We start from the raw sequence: 14,297 nt of genomic DNA, 5'->3' as shown, positions 1-14,297 counted from the left end.
TCTCCTGGATTTACCACCCCACAGCTTTCTTTGAGATTCTTCCAAGAGAGCAGCCCTCTCTTGATGTTGAGGAATTGCCCATCCGTCAATCACAAAATCACTTCCCTTCACTGCATAATCACTTCCTGGCCATTTGAGCCCCTGGCTCCAGGCTCCAGTCATGGGGGAATTCAATGATGAGGCTTTCTCCTGCTCTGTAACGATAGGGTGTAGCTCAGGAAACTGGCTCTTCTCTTGAAAATCATTTTGCAGGGAGGAACTCACATCTGATTCAGCTGGTGAGTCACTCTGAAGAGAGGCGCTTAGTGCCACCTCCAGGCCCAGATCAGAACTGACCTGCACCTGTCCTGGTATCCACAGGGTCAGGGTACCTCCCTGGTCCTGACCAACGACCATCAGCCCGTCCGCCATCACTGGGGGGTAGAGCCAGGGGGCCTCTGGGATGGAGTTACCAGTGATGGCACTGCCTGATGCTATCCAGCCTCTGGAGCCAGTAGGGGCTGTAGAGTCAGACTTCAGGGCTGAGGTAGTCTTGTATTCAGACACTCCCAGATCACTGGAATCAGACTGCACATTGTTAGCCATTGGGGGGCTAGAGGAGTGATCAGACCCGTGGACAGAGGGTAGAGGTTTGACTATGGGCTCTCTGTACACAATCATTAGAGGACCAGTGCTGACAACAGCTGTTGCATCTGAAAAGACAAGAAAATATTTTTGTGATATAAAAAACAGGCCTGAAATAAGGTCCCTGGTAAAATTGCATGACAAATGAAACAGTATTTATAAGAGCATACTGACTGATGGGGAGGTTCTTAAAAGTAGAGCCTTTACACCTGGAACCACAGCAGCTGCACACCTGAGCATCTCCACTCAGCTCCTCCCATCTGTGACAGGGGTTGGGTTAAAGCCAAAATTAAACAAGGACATGTCTTGTTAGAATCAGAATAAAGGTTATAAAAAAACCTGCCAAAAATACCTAGATTTTATCTTGTTGTAGTTGCAGGATTTAGAATCTGGTGTGACTCCCTGGTCAGAGATGATCACACTGCAGTGTAGGTATACCTTGGGGAGGGAAGACCTTCATTTAGTATAATACAGCAGAGTAGGAACCTTGAGCTGGGCCATGAAGATGACTCACCTTTGACGGCAGATGAGATGTATTGAGGATGAAGTTGACTGAATCCTCCTTTCTGAAGGCCACAAACTGGGAGGCTACAGAGGCTGAGCACCTATAGAGAACATGGACTAAATTAAATGCATTCAGGTGTGTGTCTGTTCTAATAAGTGGAAGTGATGCACTGTCCCAACTTACCCTTTGTTTACAATGACTCCATGCCTGGGCCTGGCCTCTGGATCAGGCAACGCAGAAGCAAAGCAGGACTGAATGAACAGGTGCTGGTTAGGGCCAGGTCTAGCTGTCACCTGGAGGTGGACCACCTGGCCTCGCTGATAGATGTTGGTTTCTGCTGCATGGGTCCAAGATGCTGCAAAAACATTGACATTCTGTCATGAGGAGATGAGTCAAATGCAACACAGAACAAATACCATCAAGACAGTATTTGACCACTCACGGTGCATTGCTTTCATGGAAAATCCCCAGTCCTTTGGTGATGCTGACACAGGTTTAGGGGGTGTCACCTCAGACCTGGAATAGTGCAAATAAATGGTAACACCATAGTGCTATCCATCATCACCATAAGCATTTTAAAACATTCATTTAGGACCACTAGGACAAACCTGTGTGGTGTGCAGGAAATGGGCACAGTAAATGGGGCCAGCCACCAGGTAAAAAGAGGGTTTCTGGATTTGAAGTGGAGCCAGTTGGAAAATACATCCAATCCATTGTATGTCTATGGAATAAAACCTGGTCACATCTTGAAATTGCAAGACATTGTTAAGCATGTACAGCAATTGAACATTTCATTGCGAGGCCACTCACCACACGATGAGTGCCACAATGGGAGAGTTGATAATTGAAGACAAGGTGGTTTTCCGAATCTCCATTGCTAAAGCAGCCCTCACCAAGTACTAAATCGTTTCCATTCAATAGAACGCCATTAAATCTCTTATCCACACGCAGGGTCAACGAGGTTCCATTACACGCTACCTGAATCTGGGGGATCATCATTTGAGGTGGTAGTTCTGTAAGCAAGTGAAATTCTGGCGTTCCAGTTTGCCAAGAACTGAACATCGTGTCATATGGGATGTCATGACCACCCTCAGCTGATGAACGCCAAACACTCTGAAGGAAATCCTCAGATAACTTCACAACCTGGTCCTCTAAAGTTGATTTAACAGGCAGAAAAGTCCCTATAATAATACACACAACCAACATCCCCGATATGCCCATCTTAAGATCACAAAATAATCAAGCAAGACAGTTTCCTAGCAGCTGTAACCTCCTGCTGCTATAAAAGACCCTCTGGGAACAAGCCTCAGGTACATCTATTAATGCCTCCTGGTTGGCCATGCACAGGTGTGGACAATCACAATTAAGCCAAGGAGAAATTACCATTGAAAATGAATTACTAACAATTGCTAAATTGTTACATACACTTTGTAATATAAAATCAGTAGGCTCCGTGTATTACTTTGAATTAGATCAAATCTAGTTCAATGTAGGCCTACATCCTACCACATTGCATGGAGGTTTGTTTAATGGCCTAGAATTGGGCTACTTTACCATTATAATGACACTCCATTGTATAATGACACTATGATGACACTCCATTGCGTGCAGTTTTGAACTTTTTTGAGCAAGTAATAGGCGGGGCGTCGCGTAGTCTGTTCCTCCACCGCGCCGCGTACAGGTGAGCGGAAAGGGAAGAAGGCAAAGCGAACAAAGGCGACGGGTGGCGAGGTTTTCAGCCAAATGGCGATACAAAAGTGGCCCTAGAATGACTTGAGGAACATCCAAGGATTCAAGATGGTTAACTTAGGTGAGTTTATTTATTGATCACGGCTAAGAGGAAACGATAAAGCAACTGAACGGTGAAATGCAAATGTGATGTGAACCGCAACTTTTTTGGGTGGGGTCGGAGTTATTCAGTTCCCTGTCGTTTACTGTCACGTAAACGTAGTCGCCATGTGAGTTCAATAAATGTCACTCTGGTTTTGAGTGATGCACAGTGCATTAACATGCTAACTCAGTAAATCGGTTTATTCCTGAATTATTAATTCCAGGGTTTAATAGGCCTACTAAAGGACTACTACACAAATAGTATTGGTCCTGGACCTCTACTGTATATGATTTAGAGATTAATTAACTGCCAGCAGAATGGAGACAGTCCAGATTGATGTTGTAACCTGCAACAAGTAAAGTAATGATGAAACTTGGGTCCAAGGAACTGGGTTTTTTGTCAGTGATAGTTCATAGGAGGATAATAATGATGGAGGTATTAGAGGATTTGGAGAGAATTTGCTTCCCAGTGCAATGATATGGAAAACTGCACTAGACTTCAAGCAAAGTTACATTTTTTAGTAGAGAACCCATGCAGAATTGTGTAGTTCTCTCAAGAAACAACTAAAATAGTCTATGGTGTGTCGTAAGGCCTGTAAATGTAATGTAATGTAATCTCCTCCCCTCTGGCTTGCGTGGGGTAAACATTTGAATATGACACTTGACTCCTTTTATCAATGGACCCCACCCTAGCCTAGCCTTTCTCTCTAGGTGGGTGAGGGCTAACCTATGTGTTCCTTATCTGCCTGAGTTTGCCTCAAGGGAAGGTGTAAAATACCCTCTCTTTAACTCTTGTAAGGGGTGGTAATACCATGGTTTATGGTACGTTCTTCATGGCAAACAACTGCAGTATTCAGGTCTTGGTTAGTCGTGTGTTGAATGTGATTACACAATACATTACCTTGTTTTCAAATCGTGAAGTTGTGGTAATTTCACCTGACCTCCTACCACCCCCTCCTGCTGCTCAGAGAGTGCACCAGTCTGACATCACCACTCACTGAACCTGATTTTCTTCTTTGTATGTTGAAGTTCACCATATTCCACACAGAATGAGACAGCATGATTTATTTGGTATAGCTTTCATTCCTCATCTGAGTTGTGCAGTATTCAATGTATATATCAATGCAATACCAACACCCCAATTTAGGCAGTATACTATACTCCGAACCCAAACATGTTTGCCCTCGGATATTTAATATGTTAATGAAACCACTTATTGAGGCACGAATACATCTAAATCAAGCAACACTGTGTGTTATACAATGCTTATAACTGCTGCATTTGGGCTCATCATATAACAGATGAAAGTAGGATAGACTTTTCAAATGAAAAATGTATCATAATTTGAATGTCTGGTCAAGGTCAACTGTAGATGGATTTGAAGACAGGCTGATTATTAAACTGGTCTGAAAATAGGATTAGTGGGGGAATGTTGGTTAAATTCATGATCAAGTATACAACCGTGTACCGTTGTTCATTCATAATGATAAAGCGCCCTCCCTGATCCAGGTGTGTGCTGTGCCAACCTGAAGGACAACAAGGCCCTGATGAAGATCGGCCTGGGCCTGGTGCTGGTGGGCCACGTCAACTTCCTGCTGGGGGCGCTGGTGCACGGAGCCGTGCTCAGGCACATCCATGTGCACGCCCTGGCCCGGGTGCAGGGCTACGCCATCTCCAACGTCATCGCCCTGGTGGCGGGGCTGACGGTGAGTCTCTGGAGACTGAAAGATCATCTTAGGATCAGGGCTAACTTTGTGTCTGTTTTTGGCCCAATGACAATACTGTATCAGTCTGTGACTACAGTTACACTGTTTCATTTAGTTGCTCTCCAAAGACTTTGTAGCATCATGTGACCTTGTTACAGTGCCCTGTATAAGTATTTGGTAATGTATTTTTTTGGCTATGTCTCAGATAGATTTGTTCAGATTTTTTAGCGTCATAATGGCTTTCTTGACCTTTTATTGACACCTATTTGGTTCTCATATTGACACCAAGACTTCAAAGACAAATGCAAAGCCTAGAATCAACACTAGGCATTGGCAGCTCTCTTATGCCTGCACAAATGATGCGACAGAACACACCTTGTAGACGGATTTGGTGGAGACAGTAATTTAGTCATGTGCTTGTGCGGAAGCATACTTTCTACCACTATCTTACTATGTAGTTTTCCCCCCTCAACCTGACTCATCGGAAACACCCATTAAACACCCAAATAATGGGTCCTAGCATAGATTTGTTTTTCTTATGATGACTAATGTATAGATGATTCATAATGCTTTACTGTCCCATTACTTACGCAGGGCACTATACACTCACTGAGCACGTTATTAGGAACACTATACTAATACTGGGTAGGGCCTCCCTTTGCTCTCAGAACAGCCTCTACGTGGCATTGATCCCACAAGATTGCGTCACACAATTCCTGCAGATTTTTCAGGTGCACTTTCAAGCTGTGAATCTCCCGTTCTACCACATCCCAAAGGTGTTCTATTGGATTCAGATCTGGTGACTGGGAAGGCCACTGAAGAACACCGAACTCATTGTTGTGTTGATGAAACCAGTTTGAGACGACTTTTGCTTTGTGACATGGTGCATTATCATGCTGGAAGTAGCCATTAGAAGATGGGTAAATTGTGGCCATGAAAGGATACACATGGTCAGCAATAATACTCAAATAGGCTGTGGCATTCAGCGATGATTGATTGGTATTAACAGGCCCAAAGTGTGCCAAGAAAACATTCCCCACACCATTCCACCACCTACACCATGAGAAGGTGTACAGCTGTTCCTAATAAAGTGTTCAGTGAGTGTATATCATTTTGCTGTCATACTGTACGGTAAACTCATACGTTTTTCAGTTCGAGATGATCAACTGATAGAAGCTATGTATTTGCTGAACATGTGACTCCCTGTGTCCTTTTAGGCAATTATAGCTGGAATTGCAGCCATTGTCTTGTCCAAAAACAAGAAAAACAGGATTTTGGTAAATATTGCTTCAGTTTCTCCCTCCCTTTTCCCTCTGCCTTGAACTCCTGTTCTCTCGTAGAAGGTTAACGTTTCCTTCTCCTCCTATCATGAATGCTGTTTTGTCTTGGTTCTTGTTAGAACATGTCTAAGGCTGTCTGCTCAGCCTCTTAGCCCTCTAGTGTGTGTTAGTGCTTTCGTGCAAAGTTGTCATTGACAGACAAGTCAAGCAAGTAAGCTTGCTCTCACAGATATATTAAATGCACACGCAAATAATAGACTGGCATCACACATGCAAAATGCAAAGGACTCTTCCCCCCCCCCCCCCCCCCTTTTACACACATAATTTCATTCTGTCCTACACATTCACATGCAGTCATACAGACATACTTCCAACTTGCTTGTCAGCCAAATTTCAATATCTCCAAAGCAAAACACAACAGTTTTTACATAAAATGGTCTAATAATGTAACTTACTGCACATGGTGTCACTATCAATTCTCCAATGATCTTGGTAGAAATATACCTTTGGTCACAGATGCATATTTATCTTTTGACTCCTGTCTTCCTCCAGATGTGGGTCCTGTTAATGTTCAGTTTGCTGGCGTTCCTCTTGTCAACTGCCTCTACTGTGGGGTTGAGCGTTTCCGTGGTGATGGCCATTATCAATGGAGGCCGGAGCCTGCTGACGCACTGCAAGTTCCCAGATGCTATTGGCTACTCCAGCATCACCAATGAGTGCCCTTTTGATCCCACACGCATCTATGTAAGTGAGAATGTAAAAACACTGGAATAGGGTCCCACTGTCCCCAAACTTCAACAGTTGGATGGCGTATCCTTAAATGTGAATCAGAATGTAGACATTAGATTTAACATTAGTCGTCAATTATCCATAATTAATAATCTGTAAAGAGCGATAATCTCTAGTCAAATCCATTACCGCCTGTTCTGGCATGTCTCTGTCCCAGGGAACAGCCATTATCCTGTGGGTTCTCCTCATCCTGATGTCCATGGTGGAGGTGGTGTTCTCTGGCCGCTGCTTCGCCGCCTGCACCTCCTTCCTCCGCCTCTGTCCCTGCAGGAGGAGGAGGCGGTTCGTCAACGCCAGAAGGGTAGGTCACATCTCCCTCACTAGCAGTGTGCTGGTCAGATGTCACTCAATAGGGTGTGTCTGTGTCTGGATCATGTTTCACACCCAGTGGGCTTTGTTTGTTTCAGGTGTGCATACAGAGTCCAAGGGGACGGCCCCCGTCGCCTCCCCCAGCACCCCAGCCTGAGCCAGAGACAGAACCTGAATCTGAGTCAGAGCCTGCAGAGCAACATGAACTGCTGGAACCTGACTCCCCAACAGAGAGAAGTGATTGGGTCTGAACCAGCAAACCTAACTGGGTCTGAAGCTATTGGATCTCCTCATGTGAACATTGAACTCTTCCAGCTCAAGAGGCTGCAGCGGGGGGGGGGGGGGGGGGGGGGTTCTGTATGTTGGCTTGAAGACGTTTCTGGATCTATGACTGTTATCAAATATCTGATAACTAGGCATTCATTTTGGCAAGATGTCATCACAACATGTACATTATTGTTACATGATTTCCCTTTGTACGAAAGGGATATTTTCCTAGTTCTGCTAGACTGACCAATCTTTGAGTAGTAATGATGTATGTATGTATGTATGTATGTATGTATGTATGTATGCAGTCTGGGTACTGCGTTGTCATCTTTTAGAATTCAATCTGCCAAATATTGTTCACAACTTCTGTGGAAAATTATGTGAGGTCCTATGTGTATGTTCTCTGAAGCTCTGTGTGTTACTAAAAAACAATGACAAACTGCACCTGGACATATTCTACGAATGTACACACTTTATTAGGTACACCTTGCTAGTACTGGGTTGGACCCCCTTTTGTAGCCCATCTGCTTCAAGGTTCGACGCGTTGTGCAGAGATGGTCTTCTGCATACCTTGGTTGTAACAAGTGGTTATTTGAGTTACTGTTGCCTTTCTATCATTTCGAACCAGTCTGGCCATTCTCCTCTGACCTCTGCCATCAATGAGGCATTTTCGCCCAGAGAACTGCCGCTCACTGGATATTTTCTCTTTTTCGGACCATTATCTGTAAACCCTAGAGATGGTTGTGTGTGAAAATCCCAGTAGATCAGCAGTTTCTGAAATACTCAGACCAGCCTGTCTGGCACCAACAACCATGCCACGTTCAAAGTCACTTAAATCACCTTTCTTCCCCATTCTGATGCTTGGTTTGAACTTCAGCAGGTTGTCTTGACCGTGTCTACATGCCTAAATGCATTGAGTTGCTGCCGTGTGATTGGCTGATTAGATATTTGCATTACTGAGCAGTTGAACAGGTGTACCTAATAAAGTGGCCGGTGAGTGTATATATCGTGATGCATGTTAATAAGACAAAGAGTTCATATACATAGATTTTCATAGCATTACATTTTTATTGGTGTCTAAAAGTATAGTCTTACAGATTGTGTGGTCCTTCACAGATTTGTATGAAGTTTTCAAGCACTCCTGGGGAGAAATGTCATTGTGTATTGCAGAATAAAACCAAAAGTATACATCACTGAATATGATAACATTTGTGCCTAGTTCTCACTTGACTACAATACAGTAGCATTGACATGTAAACTTCCTACTAAAAAGGAATTCATGCCCTAACAAAAAACCTGGCAAATATGAAAATCCTGTTCAAGTGAAATACTGTAATCCAGGAAAGCTGGTTCCACTGAATCTCCTTCTGCAAGGACACAGGGACTCAAGGTCCACCGAGAATACAAAACTCTACCATACATGGATGAAAGTCCCTTATGTTGACGTGTACTTGTATCACAAACTTTACTGTAGGAGCAGTATTTATTTAACCCTCAAGACCCTATTGCTCATCTAGCTTTAGCAGGGAAGAACAGTAATACATAACAAATACACCTTGGAGGAGTGGACCTAAAATGTCATGCTTCAACTACATGTCCAAAGGCACAGGACAACAGTGGAACTAAATACACAATAAGAGGAGGGAGGGGGGTACAACAACAATGCCAACAAATCCATGATTTAAAATTAAAATTAAATCCAAGAAATGTATAAAAAGCTTAAATGGGCCAGGCCTGTTTTATATAGACTACAGAATTGCTTGGGTAAGAGAAAACCGGTTTCGTAGGATAAAAAAGATTTAGAACCAAATGAGACTAACAAAACACTAACAAAGCATACAAAAAACATAGCAGTACTTATAAAAAAAACATTTGACTTTTAAGTCCTTGAACAGCAATATTTGAATGTTTTAAAAAACACATATGGCCCATTCAAATCTGAAGGGGCAGAATCGGTCATTAAAATGTATTGTCCTTCAGGGATTTCCTTTGCAGCAGCCAGTAAGGGGACTGGTCTGAAAACGTTTTTCACAGCCATTCTGAACAGTTGCATTGGTGTTAACGGGGCTAGGTTCTTCTCAGGGCGTCTTGGACTCCTCTTTTGGCCTGTTGGATGAAGAAGGGGGAGGAATTCACTCTCTGCTATAGCCTTTACTCAATAAACATCCTTTATGATGAAAATATATGGTTGGAATGTTTACTCACCCCTTTGAGGTGTCCATTTTCTCCTCCTCTGGCACCTTTTCCTCTTCTTTTACTTCTACTTCAACAAAGAAGAACAAAACAAATAAGTAATTCTCACCTCAAATCAGAGGGATGTACAATGAGAGATGTACAAATTAAGATACAAGTGGAGATAATGAACATCACCAGTAAATGGTGCACAACTAGACAGTTTGCTCTGAGAAACGGCCATTGGTAAAAAAAATAAAAAATAAAAAAAGGGTGAGAAAGGAAAAGAAAAATGAATGGATTGATTTCAGATACCTTTTTTCTCCTCACCTTTCTTCTCTTCTCCCTCCTTCTCTTCTTCTGTCTTGGTTCTCTTGGCTTTCTTGAAGCTGGCTGCGTTCCTGCGTCCGCCCCCGGCTTGGCCCTCGTCCTCAGAGTCTGAGAACTCCTCGTCACACGCTATCCTCTTGTCGTGGGCGCGGACTGAACCAGAGCACAGGAGCACCTCAGCCATTTTATCATTGTCAGATATGGAGTCTATTTACAAACTAGGTGCTTGTGTGTGTGTGGCGGGGGGGTCAGGATGAGAGACTCACTAGAGATACGTTTGTTGGGGTCTTCCTCCTCCTCGTTTTCACTGTCCTCGTGCACGGCGTCCTCCGGGATGGCCTGCATCTGAACCCCTGGGGCGTGGGGCAGCATGCGCAGGTTCTCAAACAGACGCTGCCTACAGACACACACACACACACACACATTAACTCACCAACTGACAAAGAATTCCGGAGCACTCACCACCTAGAGTGCCTAGTGTTTACCTAGCAATAATACTCGGATTGGCTACAAAAAGAAGAATAATCATTTATGCATTTTTGGTAAAAAAAGAAAAGTCACCCCACACTCTAGAAGGTTGGCAATTTGGGCCACTTTATTCACCCGACACTAAATGAGAAGCCACATGACATTGCCTGAACACTACTGTAACAGTGCAGAGATACATGCCATACGCTTCAACTAGTTTCCTCTCTTTTCTAAACACCAGGCCACTGCCATAGGATCTGTGTGATGGGTGAAACAATCATCCATATCTAAAACACGTTGATACAACTGTCACTCTATACCATGACTGGATGTTATAAGACACATGGCAACAAAAGGACACTAGCACACCCATTCAAAAAACGAGCTGCTGCATCTCAAGGGATTTAATCCCTCGCCAGAATTTCAAATAACTAAATAAATAGACAAATGAAAGACAGGACAGAGGGAGGAACGAAAAAAGACAGAGGTGAAGGACTCACTTGATCTTCTCCAGGTAGTCGTTGGTGTTCTGATTGGTCATGTTGGAGGGGCTGATGTGCAGTTTGAAGTCAGGCCCAAAGTACTCAAAGTAATCGTTGTACGGGAGCTCTGTGGGAGAGGAACATTCAAATACAGTCAATCAAGACCAAGGAATGTGGTCGAGTCCCTCCAACCTAACTTATCTTTTTAAGGAAGTGACAGAAAACTAATGCACAACTTCATGTCGAAAGCGGCATTTTTAAGCCACACAGCCAGTCACTGCTCGTGGGATGATCGCCGCCGCCGCCCCCCCCCCCCAACGAGCTGTTAAACATTGGGGAGAACTCACCGTTGGGGATGGTGCTGTCCAGGGCGACGGCCGTCTCGTAGGTCCAGCATCTGGCCACGTTACGGATGGTGTACCCTCCCCCGCCCAGCATCAACAGGGGCAGGTTAAAACTCTTCATATACTCCACACACTTAGCATGGCCTGGAACACAAACACACCACAGAAAGTTCAGGGAATATCGTGCACATTACTCATGTTTATAAAAAAAAAGAAGAAAAAAAAAGAAAGAAAAAAAGTATATACAGAGCAGTTTTATACAGAGTACTTTTCCCATGGTGGATGTGGCTGTGACCTTACCTTTGATGGTGAGGTTGAAGCAGCCGAGTCTGTCTCCTGAGAGAGAGTCCGCTCCACACTGAAGAACCACTGCACTGGGCTGGTACATCTCCATCACCTTAGCCATGATCTACACACACACGCTATTTAGATTAGTGTAGAAATGGAGGCTGGCAAAGCATTTTTTGAATAATCAGGTCTGTTTGAGGACATGATGGATACAACGCAGAACGTGACTGGTGTGTAGACTCACAGGTTTGAATATGGCTTCGTACGACTCATCGTCTATCCCGTCTCTCAGAGGGTAATTCACAGCGTAGTACTTGCCCTTCCCTGCACCAATATCCTGGAGGAGAGAGACAACAAGATGGAGTCAGACAACAGGACTGTGGATACCAATTTCACTCAACTTTCCTGTTGACAAATGAGCAGGAACATAATCTCAGGCTGTATATCCCTTTAACTAGTAAGACTTCCATTTCTATTTGGAACATCTGATTCCTCTCATGTGGAATACTCTCAAATAACAGTAATAGTCCTCTGTTGACATCAGAGAACAGACTCACCCTCAGGTCCCCAGTTCCGGGGAAGTACTCCCCGTACTTGTGGAAGGACACGGTCATGACACGGTCTGTCGTGTAGAAAGCCTCCTCTACACCGTCGCCGTGGTGGATGTCAATGTCTATGTACAGAACTCTCTGGTGGTATCTGGTGGAGGAGAAGAAATTATTATTCTCAAAATGTTTACAAATGTTTACTCACTGTGTTGAACCTCAAACAGATTCAAATACACCATGTCCCAAAATACACTAAAGCATGCACTTGTGACAGGGCTGTAGTACTTACTTCAGTAATTCCAGGATGGCTAACACAATGTCATTGACGTAGCAGAACCCTGAGGCCTCAGACTTCTTGGCGTGATGCAGGCCTCCGGCCCAGTTGATGGCAATGTCAGTCTGCTGTTTATTCAGCTTCACAGCCCCAGCTGGAATAGGGATCACATGGAACATAGTCAATATGAGGAGACCTGAGCTACATCACAGAACTGTGGCTACATCCCAATAGTACACAGCCACAGAAGAGGACACGTAAGCATGAAGAAATATTCTAGAAAATATTAAATTGCTTCTTATCCAAATCTAATTGAATACACAATGTCTCTTATCCAACTGGGCAAACCTACACGTGATAGTGCACAAACTTACCAACAGAGCCCCCTGTTGAAAGCTGGCAGAACTCAAACAAGCCATCGAACACCGGACAGTCCTCCCCGACGTTGACTGTCGAAAAAAACAGACATTAAAAAAAGGACACAAGGTTCAAATCAAAACCAATGTGAGTGACTACTAACACTTGAGATTTCCTAAATATTCTTCTGAATGTATCCTCTCTGCATCAAATGTATGTATAGCACTTTTTACATAGACAAGTCACAAACATGCTTTACAACAAGAACAACACTAAACAATAAATACAATACAAATAACTAAACACCTAACCATAGACCCCCAAACTCAAGCCAAACAAAAAAGGGGGAGGAAACTAACAGCCTATGTATTGGTAGGACACAGATAACACACTTGAACTGTGACATATTTTCTGACCCATACTCACATCTCTGCATCTGTTTGCTGTACTCTGACATGTTGTCTGGCCGGATGGAACGCAAGAATTTGATGTAGTCATCACTGTGATACTTAGTCATCTCCTCTCCATTGGCCTTGTGAGGTCGCTGAGACAGGGAGAGAGTGAGTTAGTGACTGAGACCATACAAACAAAAACTACATGACAAAACTTTTCAACTGTGACCTACTCAGTGGACAAGACTACACATCTCACAATCCAATTTCAACTTTCCTGTTTTTTTTTTAACTTACGTATATCTCCATCTTTCTGTAGAGGCCATAGTTCAGCAACAGGTTGTGTGTCATGCGAATGCGGTGTGGCTTCATGGGGTGACCCTGGCCATAGTAATAATTCCCAACATCACCTTGAATGAATACCGACAAAACTGGGCATTAGAGACGCTGAATGTACAGTATTACCATCAACTTAGTAACTTATCTTTAAAAAATAAATAAAAAAAAGAGTCGTCCAGTTAGTCAAACTGTTGTGAATATTTGCCAATTTCAAGGCTATAAATGAGCTATGCGCCCTACATGCATCATTGCAGAAACAATAGCTACAACACATACAATTCCACTAGCGAGCAAGAAAGCTATATCAGCAGAATGGATGGATGGATGACCACTTGCAGCGAGAAAGTCCAATAACCTGGACTTTACTGAGGGACGCAATTGAATGCACATACGAAAATAAGCTAATAGCTCCTACTGTAGCTAGTTACATCCGATAACTTGAGAGAGCCTTGTGTTAGCAAGTAGCTTTGCTAACTAGGCTTGCTAGCTGACATTAGCCGGCTAGCCAACATTAGCTGAAGCTCGGCTTGTGCAAATGTGCTCTCCGTTGGTCCCACTGAGTTGAAAATCGAAAACATAGCGACGGCGGACAAGCCACCAGACATGCATTGGCATTCTTCAACGATAACAGAAAAATGACTCGATATTTTGGTGGAACAGCAGACAGTGTCTTTTCCCTCTCGTCTTCACAGAGCCAGACAAGGGGATGCTGCACGACCAACGCTTGCGCGTCACGCTAACCTCGCTAGCAGGGCGGCTAGACAGACAATAAACCCGGACCGCGTCCTGGATCAGCTGGACCACATTCACGACACATGATTTTGTTCAACGACTAGACAAATGAAGACGTACCATCATAATAGTAGCAAACTTTTTTCTTTGTTCCTTGAGAACTCAGCGCCATTTTAGCTCCTTTAGTGGGCGAACAGCGGAAGCGGTACTTCAAGTGGCAGAAACGGTACAATCGGATACTTTGTCGCACGTCCCCTTGAA

At 43.8% G+C, this 14,297-nt stretch overlaps 2 protein-coding genes across 5 annotated transcripts; one reads left to right on the top strand and one right to left on the bottom strand.

Annotated features, from left to right (window-relative positions):
* Positions 1 to 2,800: 2,800 nt before the first annotated feature.
* On the top strand, positions 2,801 to 8,498 carry tmem54a (transmembrane protein 54a). The gene is made up of 6 exons (XM_083683686.1): positions 2,801 to 2,939; positions 4,469 to 4,665; positions 5,883 to 5,942; positions 6,498 to 6,689; positions 6,892 to 7,035; positions 7,142 to 8,498. The coding sequence occupies exons 1-6, from the start codon at positions 2,927 to 2,929 to the stop codon at positions 7,292 to 7,294; spliced, it is 759 nt and encodes a 252-aa protein (XP_083539812.1). The 5' UTR covers positions 2,801 to 2,926; the 3' UTR covers positions 7,295 to 8,498.
* Positions 8,355 to 14,248, bottom strand: LOC310814328 (putative histone deacetylase 1-B). Of its 4 annotated transcripts, none has more exons than XM_083683681.1 (14): positions 14,157 to 14,248; positions 13,263 to 13,375; positions 13,000 to 13,117; positions 12,591 to 12,665; positions 12,232 to 12,370; positions 11,952 to 12,093; positions 11,639 to 11,731; positions 11,407 to 11,515; positions 11,110 to 11,250; positions 10,781 to 10,889; positions 10,079 to 10,209; positions 9,798 to 9,965; positions 9,516 to 9,573; positions 8,355 to 9,416 (listed from the first exon to the last, which is right to left on the bottom strand). In XM_083683681.1, exons 1-14 carry the CDS (start codon positions 14,206 to 14,208, stop codon positions 9,389 to 9,391), a joined length of 1,476 nt encoding a protein of 491 aa, XP_083539807.1. In that variant the 5' UTR covers positions 14,209 to 14,248; the 3' UTR covers positions 8,355 to 9,388. The 4 variants fall into 4 exon arrangements, with proteins under 4 accessions (XP_083539807.1, XP_083539808.1, XP_083539809.1 ...); XM_083683682.1 differs by having other exon boundaries at positions 9,516 to 9,570; XM_083683683.1 differs by having other exon boundaries at positions 9,813 to 9,965.
* Positions 14,249 to 14,297: the final 49 nt, after the last annotated feature.

Source organism: Argentina silus (genome assembly GCF_951799395.1).
Source record: "Argentina silus genome assembly, chromosome: 13".
In the NCBI taxonomy this organism is placed as follows: Eukaryota; Metazoa; Chordata; class Actinopteri; order Argentiniformes; family Argentinidae; genus Argentina; species Argentina silus.
Note: the sequence above shows the minus strand (reverse complement) of the source record. Positions and strands in the feature narration are given on the sequence as shown.